General features: G+C 44.3%; 1 protein-coding gene across 4 annotated transcripts in view; it reads left to right on the plus strand.

Annotated features, from left to right (window-relative positions):
* The first annotated feature begins 1,326 nt into the window (after nucleotides 1–1,326).
* Nucleotides 1,327–19,730, plus strand: part of NSMCE1 (NSE1 component of SMC5/6 complex) — a 50,128-nt gene continuing 31,724 nt past the window's right edge. For 2 of the 4 annotated variants that reach the window (XR_334521.3, XM_006148261.3), the window contains exon 1: nucleotides 12,206–12,341. Coding sequence is in view for 2 of the 4 variants with exons in the window: in XM_006148261.3 (XP_006148323.1) it covers nucleotides 12,206–12,341 (136 nt within the window). In the remaining 2 variants the exon portion in view is untranslated. Of the gene's footprint in view, nucleotides 1,389–3,118; nucleotides 3,157–12,205; nucleotides 12,342–19,730 lie in introns of those variants that run through there. The other 2 variants (XM_006148262.3, XM_027771794.1) reach the window with 2 other exon arrangements.

The raw sequence follows: 19,730 nt of genomic DNA on the forward strand, positions 1-19,730 counted from the left end.
TGTTGGATTTCCATATGGGCGACTGTGGTTTGAGTCTGGGACTTGGAGGCTTGAAACTTACACAGGGGTGGTGGGGTAGGGGGGGTGAGGGGTGTGTGTGAGTGCATACCCAAAATCCTGAGGAGAATGGAGAAGGGATGGTGTGTGGCCATCCCACCTGGGGGTGATTTCTTGCTTTCTGTTTCTGTCGCTCTGGTGAGTGCATGCGTCTCTTAAAAAAATTATATTTAATCACCACATATCACTACATATATAGTGCTAGTTCTTTTTCTTTTTTTTTTTTTTTTTTGCTATAGGGTGTGTGCGCTCGTCAGAGCACACACACACATACCTGGTTTGAGTTTTAAGTCACCAGGTCCAGGACTCGAACCACTGTTAGCCATGTAGGAGTCCAGTTATGTAACCACTACACCATCTGCTGGTCCCTGCCACTTTGTTTTTAACCACTACACTCGACTTCTTTTCCCACTCTGCAGATGAGGAAGCTGAGGTCCAGAGAGCTTAAGAGGTTGTCCAGGATTACAGGGTGTTAAGTGGTTAACCAAGGATTTGCACTATCTTCTCACTGATTAGATTCGTGCACTTACTAGTGACCTATAACCAGTTACCTGTTTCCCTGACTAGTCTACATCCTCGCAGCCTCAGACAAGAGACTGGAATACAAACGTTTGTAAAACGAATGCCTTGGAGATCCAAAGCAATCCATTCATTTCCACTAATAACTTTGTTTACTTTTCATACAATCCCTAGGTAAGAGACTAGCTAACATTCAATCAGCACTTCCACGGGACCTTTGAGTGCTAATGCTAAGTCCTGGATGAGACTTCGCTCAGGAACACTTTTTCATAGCACTGTAATTATCTTCACGTTATGGAAGAAATAACTGAGGTTCAGAGCAGCTCAAAGACTTGCCTAAGCTCCGGCAACAAGTAAGCGGCAGAGCCAGGATTCTAGACCAGGCTGCATGACCACTCCTCGTTCTCGCTCACGAGGCCACGCGGTCAGCTCCACAGACGGGGAAACTGAGGCCCGGGATACGGTGCCCGCAGATGGCGGCTGTTGGCGAGAGCAAGGGCTGCACGTCGGCTCTTCCTCATTTTCGGTCGAGGGTGGCTCCGCCGGCCGTGAGGAAAGACACGCAGAAACCCCTTTCTGTTGAATTCGGGGAACCGCGCAGAAAACCGCAAAACCATGGTTTAACAGAGCGGCCCGGAAGCACCATGGCAACAACTTAAAAATAGGAAGTGCGTCATCCAGTGGGCGGAGCGGATTTGCTCGAGGAAGCCAATCTGGGCGCCTGGTTCGCTCTCGCCCCGCCCCGAAGGAGAACCCGAGCCCGCCTTCCGGCCACAGCGCCTGCAGAGTGGGGGCTGCGCTTGGCGGTCTTGGTGGGTAATGGGGGGCGCGCGAGTGGGAGGCGGACGGGGGAGAGGGACGTCGGGGAAGGCGAGAGGAGGAGGACGGCGGTGGGGTTGGCCGAGACAGGCAGTGGGGTCAGGTCCCGGGGGCGGCCCAAGCCCTGCGATGGAGTGTGGGACCTGGGCCCGGGGACCTTGGGGCTTCTGTTTTCCTGACATGGGAACTGAGGCCCAGGTTGGGGCAGCAGAGGCAGGCAGACTGGGATCTATTTCTTGAATGTACACACAGTTTTTAAAATCGTAGTATTAGGTGAAAAAATATTTTTAATATCGTGATAAAAGCAGTATACAAAATTCTATCCAAACTGTGATTGTATGTCTGGAAATACCCCTTCGCAGACCACCTTCTCACGCTGCCTTGTGGGGTCCTCTCTGTTTTGTGTACAAAGCTTCTTACTATGTGCAAGTCTCCTAGTACTTTTTTTCTTTTTTTTTTTTAAAGAGAGATTTTTGCTGATAGAGACAGAAAGTGGGAAATAACCCACCAGGGGGAATGGCCATTCACGCACAGACGCCCTGCGTGAGTTTTAAGCTGCCTGGTTTGGGACTCAAACCTCAGTCTACTACGTGAGAGTTCTGCGACGTAACCATTATGCCCTCTGCTGGTCCCCCCTATAATTCATCGTTTTAAAGCCTGAAGGCTAGATATATTCAGAATCCGGAATGTCTTAGGTTTTGGAAAAGTAAAATGATGCATAAATTCTGTTATGTTCGGTTCCGGGTCTAGAACAGCATCTCATAATCAAATACATCATTATTTCTATAGCTAAATATTTGCGTATTTACACATGGGGATAAATGACCATAAATAGCCTCTTTGTAGGTCACGTTTTCATGCTTACCAAAAAAATTTCATCCTCAGACGTTTTTAGATTTGAGAATTGTTGATAAGGAACATGAATCATCATTTTATTGTTCACTCATTTTTCTCACTTACCTGGAATAAGTGAGGGTGGAATGCCTTGAGAGCAGAAACCATACTTTTCTATTGCCACATCCACCTCTGTCACTATGTGTCGTCCTGTGCCCTCTGAGGCTTAGTTTCCTCATCTGTAGAAAGGGGTTAGTATTGCTTCTTCACAGGGTTCTGGTGAGGATCAAATGAAGCTGTGCATGTGAAGCACTAGTCTGTGTCCAGCACACAGCACAGATGCTATGAATGAGATTTACTTATTCCATGAACATTTCTCTTTTACAATTATTTGTGGAGGGGGCCAATGGGAGGGTGGGAGGTTAGGATGCTGATCCCATGTGGCCCACTGAACTGCTGGAGTTTTAGACTGGGTGATTTTGAAAATCACTCTGGGCACATGAGCTTGGATGCCTAAAATCCTGAGAAAAGAATGAAGGAGAAAGGATTGCAGCATGGCCACCCCCGGGGGGGGGGGGATTTCTCTTTTTCTTTCTCTCTCCAATGAGCACATGTGCCTTACAGAAAAAAAAATTATTTGTGTGGGTAATAAATACGTGTCTGTGGTTAATCCATCTCCCCCTTTGCAGAGACAACTAATATATGTAAACAAGCATATCTATATTAACTACTTCTGCACCTAGTTTCCCACTCTTTCTCAAATTATAGCATCAGCTCCTCGTTCTCCATACCATTTATTTTGGCTGCTATTTAACATATTTCCATGTTTTTCATTTTTATTATGATATCTTGTGTGTCTATAAAATCATGTGGACATGGACGTTTAAAGAACAAAAATAAAACGAACACCCATGTACCCACCACCAAGTAAGTAATAGAACATTATCATATCCCTAAAGCCCCCACTGAATCTTCCCTTCCTTCCCCAAAGATAACCACTGTTTGGAAAATTGCTACTCATTCCTTTTGTGTTACTTTTTTCCCCTTCAGTCTTCCTATCCATGTATGTATCTCTAATGAATGTAATAAACAATTTTGCTGGATTTTGGGTTATATATAACTAAAATCCACATACATATTTTGTGTGACTTGCTTTTTGCATGTAACATGCTTTAGAAAGGCACCCATGTGGGTGTGAGTAGCTCTTCTTTGTTCCTGTTTGAATTCCATGGAATTATTATTCCTGTTTTTCAGTTGATAGATTATTTATACTGTTGTTATACTGTTACTACACCTTTTATATGGTATAGTAGGGGGTATTCAAAAATTTCATGGAAAATGCATACTACAAGGAATCTAGGGACCTACAGATAGTGTAATGGTTACATTGCTGGACCCTTATATGGCTGACTGTGGTTCAAGTTAAAGACCCGGTGGCTTGAAATTCATGCCGGGCATGTGTTCTTGCATTCTCAAAATCCCTAGAGGTGGAATGGCCTATTCCCCCTAGGAGGTGATTTCTTGCTTTCTATCTCTGTCTCTCTGGTGAGCACACATGCCCTATAGCAAAAATCTCTCTCTTAAAAAAAGAAAAAAAAAAAGATTACACTTGCTTGAAAGTATTTTGTAGTGGTCATTTATAAAGCAAATTTTTTTCTATTCTAAATTTATTAAGATTTTTAGTATGAATACATACTGAATTTTATCAACTATTTTCTGAATCTGTTAAGATGGTTTTCTGCTTTTTCATTTATTAATGTGATTATTTCACATTGATTAATTTTCATATGTTAAACCATTGCTGGAATAAATCTAATATGATAAATCTAACCAAGAGCTTACTTTTTACATTGTTAGAGTTAATTCATTAACTTTATTATTATTATTATTATTATTTTTTTTGGTAAATTTTATCAGAGGTCCCATTCACTCACCAGAGAGAGAAGCAGAAGGAGAAAGCACCCTCCTGCAGTGGGTGCCATCCCTTCCCTTCCTGTGGTTACTCTTTTGGGGTTTGGGGGCATGCATACACATGCACCTGACAGGTTTTTTCAAGTTGTCAGGGCTAGGATTTGAACTGTTTGATGGGCCATGTGGAATCCAGTTCCCTTAACCACTAGACCATAGACTGACCTGGTTTGTTAACATTTTGTGTAGAACTATTGTAGTTGTGTTTGTGAAAGATACTGGCTTGTACTCTGCTGTCTTTTGAAGGCCATGGGAGATTTTAGTGCCAAAATTATGTTAGCTTTATCAGGTGGTTTGGGGAGAATTTGCTTGTTTTCTCACTCTGAGATAGTTTGTAGAACATTTAAACTGGTTTGTTTCTAGAATATTTGGTAGAACTTTCTGACAGATTCATCAAAAACTAAAGTTTCCTTGTTGAGAAGATGCATTTTCTCATGGTTAATGGTTATAGAGCTGTTTAGGTTTGAAAGTACTTACTTTTGTCAGTTTTGAATGAATTTCCTGTGGCTTTGTACATATTGAAAACTTTAGATGAATGGTTATAATTGTTTATAATATCTTTAAAATATGTGTCATCTGCAATTAATTTTCCTTTTTTATTCCAAATATTGTTTATTTGCACATTTCCTCTCTTTTGGGAAATCTTATCAGAAGTTTTTCCATTGACGAAGCTTTTTGTTTTAAAGAGATTTTTGCTATAGGGCGTGTGTGCTTGTGGGAGAAACAGGGAGTGACAGAGAGCTAGAAAGTGAGAAATCTACCTCCTGCGGGATGGCCACTCTGCAATCCCTTCTCTTCCATTCTCTTCTCGGGATTTTGGGCACACATGCACATGCGCTCAGTGTGAGTTTTAAGCCAGTACTTGAACCATGGTTGACTACATGGGAGTACAGCAGTGTACTCATTACACCATCTGCTGTTCCCTTGATGAAGTTTTTTTTTTCCAAGGAATAATTTTTTAATTTTTGTTTTGCTGCTCTCCTTTTATATATATATATATATATATATACTTATTTTATGTTTTAGAGAATTATTTAATTCTGTTTATCATTATTACTATTTTTAAATTTGCAACAAGGCATATGTGCACATCAGAAAGATACACAGAAATTGAGGAAGCAAGCTGCCAGGTCCAGGGCTTGAACTGTGGTTTGCCATGTGGGAGTCTAGCCCCTTAACTACCACACCACCTTCTGGCTTCTATTTTCTAATAATTGTTGTTCTTCATTATCTTCTTCCTTTAACTTTTTTGGCTTTAATTTACTATTCTTTTAATAGTTTCTTTAGATGAATGCCTAACTCATTAATTTTCAGTCTCTCCTTTTGAAAAAAATGGTTATTTCCTGAAAGAGAGAGAGAGAAGTGAGATGGAGAGAGAGGGGCACTCATGACAGGCTCTTAGTGCTGTAGTCATCGCTCTAGTCCAGCCAGGATGAAGGTGCTCCTGGCATAGCCAGGCTGACTCAGGACACGAACCTAGAGCCTTTCTACAAGGCCTCCCTCATGTAGCCGCACCCTTAATGCCTGCACCACTGTAGCTGGTCCCCCTTTTTAAGATAAAAGCATGATGGGTATGATTCTTATAATTTGTCCTCAATTGCAAACTGCAGTGACACCCTTGTCCTCTTTTGCTGGATCCCTTTGCTAGAATGTTTACTACACTCTGCTCCCCTCTTTTTCCTGTAGTTTACTCCACGGTGCCAAAGCAGATCTCATTCTAAAACACCTTGGCTAAACCATCTTCCTGCTTACTGACCCTTAGTTTGTAGACCCTTCATCTCCAAAGTTTCCAGACTAAAAGTCCAAATTCTTTGGCTTAGTATATTCTGTCCCTGTGCCCATAGTGACCACTGGCAAGTAAAGGGGTACTTACTACATAGAAGTGGGAGGGGTGGGGGCCAGCAGGTAGTGAAGGCTCTCAGCTACCACATGGCTGACTGTGGTTGGAGTCCCAGACCTGGTGGCTTGAAATTCACGCTGGGCACCTATGTGTGCATGCCCAAAATCCCTAGAGGAGAGTGGAGAAGGGATGGTAGTGTGATCATTTCCTCCTTGAAGGTGATTTTTATTTTTCTGTCTCTGTCTGGCGAGCACATATGCCCTTTAGCAAAAATCTCTAAAACAAAACAAAACCCCACAAAACTTGAGACCAGCAGGTGGTATGGTAGTTTAGGGTGCTCAGCTCCCACATGGCCAACTACAGTTTAAGTCCTGGACCTGGTGGTTTGCTTTCTCACTTTCTCTGTCCCTCTCTGGTCAAATTTAAATAAAGTTAAATAAAATAATTCTTTAAAAAAAAAAACTTTAAAAAAGTAGGAGGAGTGAATTAAGGTGTCGTCCCTGGCGACAAGAAATAAACTTGACCACTGGCTGGATCTGAGGTCAGGGGAGAGGAAGACCAACCCGAATTTGGTGGTCAGTGTATGGTGTATAAAGGTGGAATACTCTGCCCAAACCAGGTGATGCTCACAGCAAAGGCTTTGGTGGAGAAAAAGGATTGAGGTTGGTGGGAGGAGAAGAGAGGAGGAGAGGAGAATTTGTTGAGGGGAGATGCTGGTGAGATACTCTCAAGAACACCTAGCAGTCAGTTGGAGAAACTGGTCATAAGATAGTATGTCTTTCCATCTCTTAGATGCAGTTGATGATGCTGTTTATTTTTATTTATTTATTTAAAGAATTCTTTAATTTTTCTTTATTATTATTATTATTGAATTTGACCAGAGAGAGACAGGAAGAGAGGGAAAGTGAGAAGGCAAGCTGCCAAGTCTGAGACTTGATCCACGGTCGGCCATGTGGGAGTCCAGCACCCTTCACCACCACGACACCTGCCGGCCCCTATTATTATTTTGTAATTTGACCAGAGAGACACAGAGAGAGGAAGTGCGAAGGTAAGCTGCCAGGTCTCAGACTCAAGCCACAGCCTGCCATATGGAAGTCCAGCGCCTTAACTACCATGCCACCTGCCAGCCCCCAGTGATGTTTAAAAAGAACAGGAGTGCATTTTTGTGTATCTCTTACGTGCCAGCTTTTGGCAAGCCTTTGGTAGTCATATCTCACTTATACTATATCTTAATTCTTTAAGATACTTGTTATCCCTAGTTTATAGGTGAAAAGACCGAGCCTTAAGGAGATGGAGCATGTTAGTTAAAGTTGTTTCATGCTGTTGTTGCCTAAGGTAACAGCAAATTTTTTGTCAGACCATGGTGTTACCTGAAGTGAATATTAAAACACTGTAGAATCCCAGGCCCTGCTGCAGCTGAAACTTACTGAAAAGGGGTCCAGGAATCTGTATTTTTTTTTGGAGAGGTTTTTGCCATAGGGCGTGTGCACTCGCCAGAAAGAGACAGAGAGACAGAAAACGAGATATCATCCCCCCAGGGGGGATGGCCATGCCACAATCCCTTCTCCTCCATTCTCCTCTCGGAATTTTGGGCACGCACACACATGCGCCCGGCGTGAGTTTTAAGCCACCGGGTCCGGGACACGAACCGCGGTCGACTACGTGGGAGTCCAGCGACATAGCCATTATGCCAGCTGTTGGTCTTGGAATCTGTATTTTTTTTTGGAGAGGTTTTTGCCATAGGGCGTGTGCACTCGCCAGAAAGAGACAGAGAGACAGAAAACGAGATATCATCCCCCCAGGGGGGATGGCCATGCCACAATCCCTTCTCCTCCATTCTCCTCTCGGAATTTTGGGCACGCACACACATGCGCCCGGCGTGAGTTTTAAGCCACCGGGTCCGGGACACGAACCGCGGTCGACTACGTGGGAGTCCAGCGACATAGCCATTATGCCAGCTGTTGGTCTTGGAATCTGTATTTTTTTTTGGAGAGGTTTTTGCCATAGGGCGTGTGCACTCGCCAGAAAGAGACAGAGAGACAGAAAACGAGATATCATCCCCCCAGGGGGGATGGCCATGCCACAATCCCTTCTCCTCCATTCTCCTCTCGGAATTTTGGGCACGCACACACATGCGCCCGGCGTGAGTTTTAAGCCACCGGGTCCGGGACACGAACCGCGGTCGACTACGTGGGAGTCCAGCGACATAGCCATTATGCCAGCTGTTGGTCTTGGAATCTGTATTTTTTTTTGGAGAGGTTTTTGCCATAGGGCGTGTGCACTCGCCAGAAAGAGACAGAGAGACAGAAAACGAGATATCATCCCCCCAGGGGGGATGGCCATGCCACAATCCCTTCTCCTCCATTCTCCTCTCGGAATTTTGGGCACGCACACACATGCGCCCGGCGTGAGTTTTAAGCCACCGGGTCCGGGACACGAACCGCGGTCGACTACGTGGGAGTCCAGCGACATAGCCATTATGCCAGCTGTTGGTCTTGGAATCTGTATTTTTTTTTGGAGAGGTTTTTGCCATAGGGCGTGTGCACTCGCCAGAAAGAGACAGAGAGACAGAAAACGAGATATCATCCCCCCAGGGGGGATGGCCATGCCACAATCCCTTCTCCTCCATTCTCCTCTCGGAATTTTGGGCACGCACACACATGCGCCCGGCGTGAGTTTTAAGCCACCGGGTCCGGGACACGAACCGCGGTCGACTACGTGGGAGTCCAGCGACATAGCCATTATGCCAGCTGTTGGTCTTGGAATCTGTATTTTTTTTTGGAGAGGTTTTTGCCATAGGGCGTGTGCACTCGCCAGAAAGAGACAGAGAGACAGAAAACGAGATATCATCCCCCCAGGGGGGATGGCCATGCCACAATCCCTTCTCCTCCATTCTCCTCTCGGAATTTTGGGCACGCACACACATGCGCCCGGCGTGAGTTTTAAGCCACCGGGTCCGGGACACGAACCGCGGTCGACTACGTGGGAGTCCAGCGACATAGCCATTATGCCAGCTGTTGGTCTTGGAATCTGTATTTTTTTTTGGAGAGGTTTTTGCCATAGGGCGTGTGCACTCGCCAGAAAGAGACAGAGAGACAGAAAACGAGATATCATCCCCCCAGGGGGGATGGCCATGCCACAATCCCTTCTCCTCCATTCTCCTCTCGGAATTTTGGGCACGCACACACATGCGCCCGGCGTGAGTTTTAAGCCACCGGGTCCGGGACACGAACCGCGGTCGACTACGTGGGAGTCCAGCGACATAGCCATTATGCCAGCTGTTGGTCTTGGAATCTGTATTTTTTTTTGGAGAGGTTTTTGCCATAGGGCGTGTGCACTCGCCAGAAAGAGACAGAGAGACAGAAAACGAGATATCATCCCCCCAGGGGGGATGGCCATGCCACAATCCCTTCTCCTCCATTCTCCTCTCGGAATTTTGGGCACGCACACACATGCGCCCGGCGTGAGTTTTAAGCCACCGGGTCCGGGACACGAACCGCGGTCGACTACGTGGGAGTCCAGCGACATAGCCATTATGCCAGCTGTTGGTCTTGGAATCTGTATTTTTTTTTGGAGAGGTTTTTGCCATAGGGCGTGTGCACTCGCCAGAAAGAGACAGAGAGACAGAAAACGAGATATCATCCCCCCAGGGGGGATGGCCATGCCACAATCCCTTCTCCTCCATTCTCCTCTCGGAATTTTGGGCACGCACACACATGCGCCCGGCGTGAGTTTTAAGCCACCGGGTCCGGGACACGAACCGCGGTCGACTACGTGGGAGTCCAGCGACATAGCCATTATGCCAGCTGTTGGTCTTGGAATCTGTATTTTTTTTTGGAGAGGTTTTTGCCATAGGGCGTGTGCACTCGCCAGAAAGAGACAGAGAGACAGAAAACGAGATATCATCCCCCCAGGGGGGATGGCCATGCCACAATCCCTTCTCCTCCATTCTCCTCTCGGAATTTTGGGCACGCACACACATGCGCCCGGCGTGAGTTTTAAGCCACCGGGTCCGGGACACGAACCGCGGTCGACTACGTGGGAGTCCAGCGACATAGCCATTATGCCAGCTGTTGGTCTTGGAATCTGTATTTTTTTTTGGAGAGGTTTTTGCCATAGGGCGTGTGCACTCGCCAGAAAGAGACAGAGAGACAGAAAACGAGATATCACCCCCCCAGGGGGTATGTCCACGCTGCAATCCCTTCTCCATTTTCCTCTCAGGATCCCGAGTATGCACGCATACGTGCCTGGCATGAGTTTTAAGCCACCGGGTCCAGGACTCAAACCATGGTCGACTACATGGGAGTCCAGCGACATAGCCATTATGCCAGCTGTTGGTCTTGGAATCTGTATTTTTAATACACAGGTTAGTTGATTCTTAGGATTAGGCAGACATGACAAGCTCTGGTCTCAGGGCAGCCCCTGCACTGCACTGCCTCTCTGTGGCAGTTTTAATCAGGGCCTGTGTCATTCTTTTATCATCTTTGTGGTTTGTGGAAAGATACCATTTTATTAGAGAATAGGAGATTTTAAAAAGCTCACAGTCCTATTGTGACAGTTGTTTTATTAGAGGCTTAGGGAGAAGAGAAGGAAACTAACATTTACTATGTATTACTGTCCCAACCCGGGGGGACAGTCGAACAAGTTTCCTGAGTGAAGGAATGAGAGCCAGGACAAGCAGTGTAGTGTTATAGCATGGAGACGACACAGTGTCTTCACTGTTGTCTGTTTATTGTGGGCAGCAAGGTATAGCACGGAGACGACGCAGTGTTACAGCTCTTCAGGGTCGCGTCGTCTATTGTGAGCAGCATGGAGATGACGCGGTGTCACAGCTCTTCAGAGTCGTCCGGAGACAATGTAGTGTTACAGCTCTTCAGGGTCTTCAGGGTCGTCTGGAGACTGTGCGGTGTTTCAGCTCTTTAGGCTCTCCAGGGTCGTCGTCTGGCTTCTGTGGGCCAGGCACCGTGGCTATATACACGCTGTTGGGCCATGATTGGTTGTAAAAGGTGGGTTATGATTGGTTGCTTTTGGACCAATCATGAGGTGCTGGATATGCAAATCTGAGGGATTCTAGTGGCCAATCAGAGTATGGTTTCAAAGGTCGGGTTTTTTTTTTTTTTTTGAGAGGTTTTCGCTATAGGGCGTGTGCGCTCGCCAGACAGAGAGAGACATAGAGACAGAAAGCGAGAAATCACCCCCCAGGGGGGATGGCCATGCCACAATCCCTTCTCCTCCATTCTCCTCTCGGAATTTTGGGCACGCACACACATGCGCCCGGCGTGAGTTTTAAGCCACCGGGTCCGGGACACGAACCGCGGTCGACTACGTGGGAGTCCAGCGACATAGCCATTACACTAACTGCTGAAGGGAACCAATCATGGCAATTGTTTGTTCTCTGAGAAACCTCGGCCGATTCCCACAATCCCTTCTCCTCCATTCTCCTCTCGGAATTTTGGGCACGCACACACATGCGCCCGGCGTGAGTTTTAAGCCACCGGGTCCGGGACACGAACCGCGGTCGACTACGTGGGAGTCCAGCGACATAGCCATTACACTAACTGCTGAAGGGAACCAATCATGGCAATTGTTTGCTCTCTGAGAAACCTCGGCCGATTTGCTGGTTTGCAGCCTCCCACATATTACTAGCAATTTCACTGAAGAGTGAACATTAGTATCATTTTATAGTGAGAAAACTGAAATTTCTTCAAGGCCATAGATCTGGCAAGTGACTGAGTCAAGGTTTAGACTTAATTATTTAATAGCAAAATTAGCTAACACTTAGTGTTTACTGTGTTACCAGTTTTTTACATGTATGAATTTATTTATTTCTCAGCAGCTCTATGAGGGATGTTTCTGTCACGATTCCACTTTATTGGTCAGAAACTGAAGCATATGCAAACTAGGTTGTCTTATTTCATGAACTTAGTAAGTAGGGGAGCCCAGCTGTGAACCTCAGCATTCTGGCTCCCGAATCCACATGTCTCACCAGTGCCCAGGACTGATTTGCCTAGTCTCTGACTCATGTTCTTCTCACTTTTTCAGTAATGTTTAAAATGATAACAGACCTGTATTTGTTAGTGTAGTTAGCGTACGACCTAGGGCCTTGCTTTCCGTGTGCTTGGAGAAGACTAGATTTCATGAATTCCTTTTCAGTGCATCACTGTGTTCATGCAGGGCAGTGCGAGAAGGATGGGCGTTATGACTGATGTCCATCGGCGATTCCTGCAATTACTGATGACTCATGGTGTGCTGGAGGAGTGGGAAGTTCAGCGCTTGCAGAAACACTGCTACAAGGTCCATGACCGTAAGTTTTGTTCCCGGATCCCGGTTGTCCTGGCACTGGGTCAGTTGGGGACCATTGACACGGGTTATACCACGTAACAAGTTGACCAGTACTCCTGACCCGAGCTTTCATCTGTCTAATCTCATCTACTCTTATTAATTACTTATTTTTTTCAGTGCCCAGGACTGATTTGCCTAGTCTCTGACTCATGTTCTTTTCACATTTTTAGTAATGTCTAAAATGATAACAGACCTGTATTTGTTAGTGTAAGTTAGCGTACGACCTAGGGCTTCAGCCCAGTGGATAAAAACTCGGACACTGAAGCTGTAGAGTGGTGGTTCACACCAAGGCTTCAGGATCTGGACTAGTCTTAGTGTCCTTAAGCAGGTATACTAGTCATACTTAGCGCACAGGGCGGTTCAGAGAATTAAGAGACATAACACATACTAAACACTGGCCCAGGGAGCGTACTCATTTGGCTGTAGCTAGTGACAGGGCCGCTTAGCACACTTAGACTCAGCTAACCTGGAGAGAGTGCCAGCCCTGCTCCATGCCACGGCATTAGCTTCTCAGTCACCAGGAGGGGTAAATGAGATAACATGTGGGAGGCACTTGACACAGGGCTGGGACACACTACGCTGTCAGTAACTGGAGATAGCAATAGAAACAATAGATCAGTGCTGATCAGAAGAATCAACATTGTTGGATCATGTCAGGTGTCAGTATAGATAGATCTTGCTGAGTAGATCTTACTGAGTGGAAAAGAAAGTTGGTAAGTTATACTTAATGTGTGATTTAAGTTTTTATAAAGTACAAAACTATTCTCAAGGCTTAGGAATACATCTGCAGGTAAAAGTATAAAAGTTATCCCAGCCACCATGGTTTGCACTGCTAGGACACCCTACTCCATTGTCTAGGACAGTCTGGGAGGCCTGGATTTGAGTCTGATTAACCCAAAGGCTAAGTGGGGTGACTTGTGCCTATAATCCCAGAGATTTAGGAGGCTGAGGTAGGAGAATTGTAAGCTCGAGGCTGACCTGGACAGTATAGTGAGATCTGTCTGAAAACGGGTAGGTGTGGGGGCATGTGCCTATTGCTGTTCTCAGCTAGGAAGTTGGATGGAGCAGGAGGATTGTGACTTAGTGAGACCCTGTCTTGGAAAAATAAAAAGTATTAAAGTTGACAGGAAGGATATGAAACACACTTGGGAGGTGCTTGCTTTTGAAGAGAGGAAGAATGGAAATGAATTGTCAATAGAAATCAAAGGATACGTCATTATCCTGTTATGTTCTTTGATTAAAAAGAAATGGCTTGACGCAAACATGACATTCCTAGCATAGTCTGATGGTTGTCATGCTGATGAACGGGAATACAGGCATTTGACTTTTATTCTGCCATTTTGTATTTCTCTCTGTATTTTTAATTTTCAAAATAAAAATGGAAAAAAATAACACAGAGGTGAGCCAAGCCAAGAGGAATTTAAGGGAACAAGAGTGGGGAGCACAGAGCACATGGATGAGAGGACACAAGAAAAGGTGCCACATTTAGAGAACTGTCATTTTTGTAGGTGGATAGAGTTGGAAGCCAGATCCAGAGAGTTGAGGGGTAAATGGGAGAAAGAAGGGGAGACAATGAGTATAGAAACAAATATTCTTTTCTTATCTCTGACTCATGTTCTTTTCACATTTTTAGTAATGTCTAAAATGATAACAGACCTGTATTTGTTAGTGTAAGTTAGCGTACGACCTAGGACTTCAGCCCAGTGGATAAAAACTCGGACACTGAAGCTGTAGAGTGGTGGTTCACACCAAGGCTTCAGGATCTGGACTAGTCTTAGTGTCCTTAAGCAGGTATACTAGTCATACTTAGCGCACAGGGCGGTTCAGAGAATTAAGAGACATAACACATACTAAACACTGGCCCAGGGAGCGTACTCATTTGGCTGTAGCTAGTGACAGGGCCGCTTAGCACACTTAGACTCAGCTAACCTGGAGAGAGTGCCAGCCCTGCTCCATGCCACGGCATTAGCTTCTCAGTCACCAGGAGGGGTAAATGAGATAACATGTGGGAGGCACTTGACACAGGGCTGGGACACACTACGCTGTCAGTAACTGGAGATAGCAATAGAAACAATAGATCAGTGCTGATCAGAAGAATCAACATTGTTGGATCATGTCAGGTGTCAGTATAGATAGATCTTGCTGAGTAGATCTTACTGAGTGGAAAAGAAAGTTGGTAAGTTGTACTTAATGTGTGATTTAAGTTTTTATAAAGTACAAAACTATTCTCAAGGCTTAGGAATACATCTGCAGGTAAAAGTATAAAAGTTATCCCAGCCACCATGGTTTGCACTGCTAGGACACCCTACTCCATTGTCTAGGACAGTCTGGGAGGCCTGGATTTGAGTCTGATTAACCCAAAGGCTAAGTGGGGTGACTTGTGCCTATAATCCCAGAGATTTAGGAGGCTGAGGTAGGAGAATTGTAAGCTCGAGGCTGACCTGGACAGTATAGTGAGATCTGTCTGAAAACGGGTAGGTGTGGGGGCATGTGCCTATTGCTGTTCTCAGCTAGGAAGTTGGATGGAGCAGGAGGATTGTGACTTAGTGAGACCCTGTCTTGGAAAAATAAAAAGTATTAAAGTTGACAGGAAGGATATGAAACACACTTGGGAGGTGCTTGCTTTTGAAGAGAGGAAGAATGGAAATGAATTGTCAATAGAAATCAAAGGATACGTCATTATCCTGTTATGTTCTTTGATTAAAAAGAAATGGCTTGACGCAAACATGACATTCCTAGCATAGTCTGATGGTTGTCATGCTGATGAACGGGAATACAGGCATTTGACTTTTATTCTGCCATTTTGTATTTCTCTCTGTATTTTTAATTTTCAAAATAAAAATGGAAAAAAATAACACAGAGGTGAGCCAAGCCAAGAGGAATTTAAGGGAACAAGAGTGGGGAGCACAGAGCACATGGATGAGAGGACACAAGAAAAGGTGCCACATTTAGAGAACTGTCATTTTTGTAGGTGGATAGAGTTGGAAGCCAGATCCAGAGAGTTGAGGGGTAAATGGGAGAAAGAAGGGGAGACAATGAGTATAGAAACAAATATTCTTTTCTTATCTTTTCCTTTTTGAGAGAGATTTTTGCTATAGGGCATGTACATACACCAGAGAACGACAGAAAGCGAAAAATCACCCTCCCCCCTGGGGGAATGGCCATGTTGTAATCCCTTCTCCATTCTCCTCTTGGGATCTTGGGCACGCTTGCCACCAGGTCTGGGACTCGAACCGTGGTTGACTACATGGGAGTCCAGCAACAGCCATTATGCCAACTACTGGTCCCCAGAGTAATGGTTTTTTACTTAATCCCCTGGGCAATGCAGATGTCTTGAAGTAGTACATGAAACAGGAGAGTGACATAGTGAGTGCCATGTTGGAGAACTATTCCCGTGGTGAAAACTATCTGCCCTAATTGTCTGAGCTGTGATAGACAGGGATCTTTGAGGAGAGACACTTTCATTTTATTTTGTTTTGTTTTATTCATTCGTTCATTTATTCTTTTTTAAAAAAAGAATTATTTTATTTAACTTTATTTAACTTGACCAGAGAGGTACAGAGAGAGAGAGAAAGTGAGACAGAGAGAGAGGGAGATGGACTCGATGCTGCAATCCTCCAGTCTCCATAGGTTTTTGCCATAGGACGGACGCCACCATGCCCGAGAGAGAGAAACTAAAAGCAAATCGCTTGGTCTGGGACTTGAACCATAGTTGGCCATGTGGAAGTCCAGCACCCTTAACCACCACACCACCTGCTGCCCCTATTCATTCATTCTTTAAGGTTTTTGCCACAGGGTGTGGGCGCACTCGCTGGAGAGAGACAGTGAAAGGGAAAGTATGAAATCACCCCACAGGGGGATGGCCACATCATAATCTCTCCTTCTCAATTCTCTTGGGATTTTGGGCATGCACACACACGTGCCTGGCGTGATTTTCAAGCTACTAGGTTTGGGACTTGAACCGCGGATGACTGTGTAGGAGTTCAGTGTTTTAACAACTATACTACCTGCTAGCCCTGAGACTTATTTATTAAAAGGGAATATTACACTCGTCAAGCTAGCTTTCTCTTGCTCTTTAAGAAGTACAACAGGATTTTATTTTGTTTATTTCTTTGCCAGAGGGTGCATGTGCCTGCCAGAGAGAAACAGAGAGCTGGAGAGGTTAAAAAGCACCCCACAAGGTGAATGGTCTTGGCACACTTCCTTCTCATCCATTTCTCTATTCTGTTGGGATCTGGACACACACTCTCACATCTGGTGTGTTTTTCAAGCCGTAGGGGTCAGACCAGAGTTAGCCTTGCGGATCCAGCTCCCTTGACCACTAGGCCATAGTGGTTCCCTTGACCACTAGGCCATAGTGGTTAAAGCGCTAAACTCTGATGCAATAGGAGTGCTTGTTTTATCTTTAATTTACATGACAATTCATTCCTTCTCCCTTTTGGTTTCTTGTATAAGTCCTGAAAGTGAGCTTTAATGCCGCGGGGAAGTTTCATGGCCTCTGCAAGGAGCCATATGATGCCCAGCTACTAAGAATGAAAGTGTTTTTGCCTTTACTTGACCTTTAAAATTGTTATGATCTAACTTAGGAAAGTCCGGTAGAATGTGTCTAGGAATTGATTTATTCTTCACTTGTTATGTACTGTGCACCTAAATATGGTTATGTGGTGAATATTGTAGAGCTATAATGTTTTCTCCTATTCTTCATTAAACAAATAAGCAAGCAAACCAGAAAACTTATTCCTGAGCATTTTTGTTACTGGAGAGATTTTAAAACAAGGAATGATGGAAAAAAGTTATCTGAAATTAAGCACATATCTCTAAGATCCAGTATTATTAATCTGCTAGCTTTTGAAAAGATGCCTAGGAAAGTCCCCTTGTACCAACTGGAAAAATATTTAGATTCTAAGAAAATTATGAAACAAAGTAGTAATTGAAACGTAAGTTATTCAAGGGTGTGTGCTCAGTCTATCAAAGCACTTTTTATTCTGGAATTTCGTTTGGGCTCTCTTCTGTCATTATGGAGAGCAAATTCCCCTGCCCTGCTGGCTAATGAAGAGGTTTTTGTTCTGAAGTGCCAGTGTAAGGCCTAGAATCTAGCCTTTCAGAATGGCACTGGGACCTTGTATTCTTAGACTACCTCAAGTTTTTATTTTATTTTATTTTTCCTTTCTGTTTTGCCATATAGCTTATCAGTTTGTAAGAAAGAGACAGAGAGACAGAGGGAGAGGGTAAGGGAGAAAGCACCCCCCAATGGAGAGCGGTCATTCCTCAGTCCCTTCTCCATTTCTCCATTAATCCCTTCTCCACTTCTCTATCCTGTTGGGATTTGTGGCATGCACACACATGGTGCCTGGCATGTTTTTTTCAAGCTGTTGGGGCTGAAATTTGAATAGTGCACAAGGCCATGTGGGATCCAGCTCTCTTAACTACCAGGCCTGGGGGTAGCCTGGACCTTAGGTTTTGAGCCAGGACTTTTGTCCATGCATGTCTTCATTCATCCAAGAAAGAAAGCTTTCTGAGACTCTCATGTGAGCCAGGCCTCTATGCCAGGGACCAGTGACAGAGATCAGAGATAAAGTTTTTTTTTTATTTTTATTTTATTTTTTTTGTTAAAAGGGTGCATACGATCACCAGAAAGACAGAGACAGAGAGACAGAAAGTGAGAAATCACCCCCTAGAGGGGATAGCCACACTGTAATCTCTTCTCCTCCATTCTCCCCTTGGTATCTTGGGCATGCACACACAAGTGCCTGGTATGAGTTTTAGCCACCAGGTCTGGGACTCAAACTGCATTTGACTACGTGGGAGTCCAGAGACATAGCCATTATGCCAACTGCTGGTCCTGAGATAAAGGTTTTATTTCATGGCCACAATCTCAATTGTATTCCTATGTGGTAGTATTGAATAACCAGAAATTGTAAGATGAGGCTGGCCCCTATAGCCTAGAGATTAAGTGTTCCAGATCCCACATGGCCAACTGTATGGTTTGGGTCCTGGCCTGGCAGCTTAGAAAACACTCCGGTGCATGTACTCTTGTGCCTCATCTAGACAGTGTGGTATTAGTATAAAGATAGACACACAGGTAGTCTAGAAATAGACCCACACATAGATGGACAGTTGATTTTTGACAGACATGCAAAGGCAATTCAGTGGAAATAATCTTTTTCACAAATACTGCTGGAATAATTGAATATAAATACTCAAAAAGTGCACCTTGAGTCATACGTTGCACCATGTGTAAAAGTTAACTCAAAAGGAATCTTAGAGCTAAATGTAAAACCTAAAACTATAAAACTTCTAGAAGAAAGAGAAGAAAGCCATGTGAACTAGGGTTAGGCAAAGATTTCTTAGGTACAACACCAAAGTATAATTCATGAGAAAAAAATGGATAAATTGGATGTTAAAGTTAAAATTTTGCACTGTCTAAAGTTTATTGTATAGAGAATAAACAAAAAGATAAGCCAAATACTGGAAGGAAGTATTTACAAATCATATATTTGACAAAAGACTTGAATAATCCCAAATGTAGAGAACTCTCAAGGCTCAACAGTAAGGAAACATGTAACCAGGCCACAGTTGCACTGGTTGATGTTGCTAGTGGGCAGGCTTAGTCCACAGGGGAGGCCTGGGTTGAGGTATAACTAAAATAAAATAAATTGTACATATCTAAAGTATACAATAAGACAAAGTCCACCCTAAAACCTAGGTGTGGTAGCATGTGCCTGTAGTCCTAGGTATTTAGGAGGCTGAGGCAGTAGGATTGTGATAGGAAGCCTCTTAGAAAAAAGAAAAAGAGAAAGTATAATATAGTAACAAATGGGTGAAATATTAGGATAGCCACTCCAGATACAGATGGCAAAAAACACATGAAACCGTGTTCAGTATCACTGGGCATTAGGGAAATGCATGCTAAACCCACAGTGAAATACTCCTGCATATGTATTAAAATGGCCAAAGTTATGTACACTGGGCATTGGGAGGATATGGAAGAACTAGAACTCTTACATACTACCATGGGGAATATATAGTGATACAATCATTTAGAAAAACAGTGTGCTCCAGCCATTCTCCTCTCAGATATTTACTTAAAAGATATGAAGCTAGGGCTGGCAGGTGGCATGGTGGTTAAGGCAGCTGGACTCCCACATGGCTGACCATGGTTTAGTACCAGTCCTGGCAGCTTGCTTTCTCACTTTCCTTCTCGCTCTCTGTCTCTCTCGAGTCAACTTAAAAAAAAAAAGAAAAAGACAATAGAATTAAATAAAATAATTTTTACAAGGACATGAAGCTGTATCCTTATAAAGTCTTACACAAAAATATCAGAATAGCTTTACTTGTAATGGTCCCAAAC

The sequence above is a fragment of the Tupaia chinensis genome, unplaced genomic scaffold, assembly GCF_000334495.1.
Source record: "Tupaia chinensis unplaced genomic scaffold, TupChi_1.0 Scaffold000231_1, whole genome shotgun sequence".
NCBI lineage: Eukaryota > Metazoa > Chordata > Mammalia > Scandentia > Tupaiidae > Tupaia > Tupaia belangeri.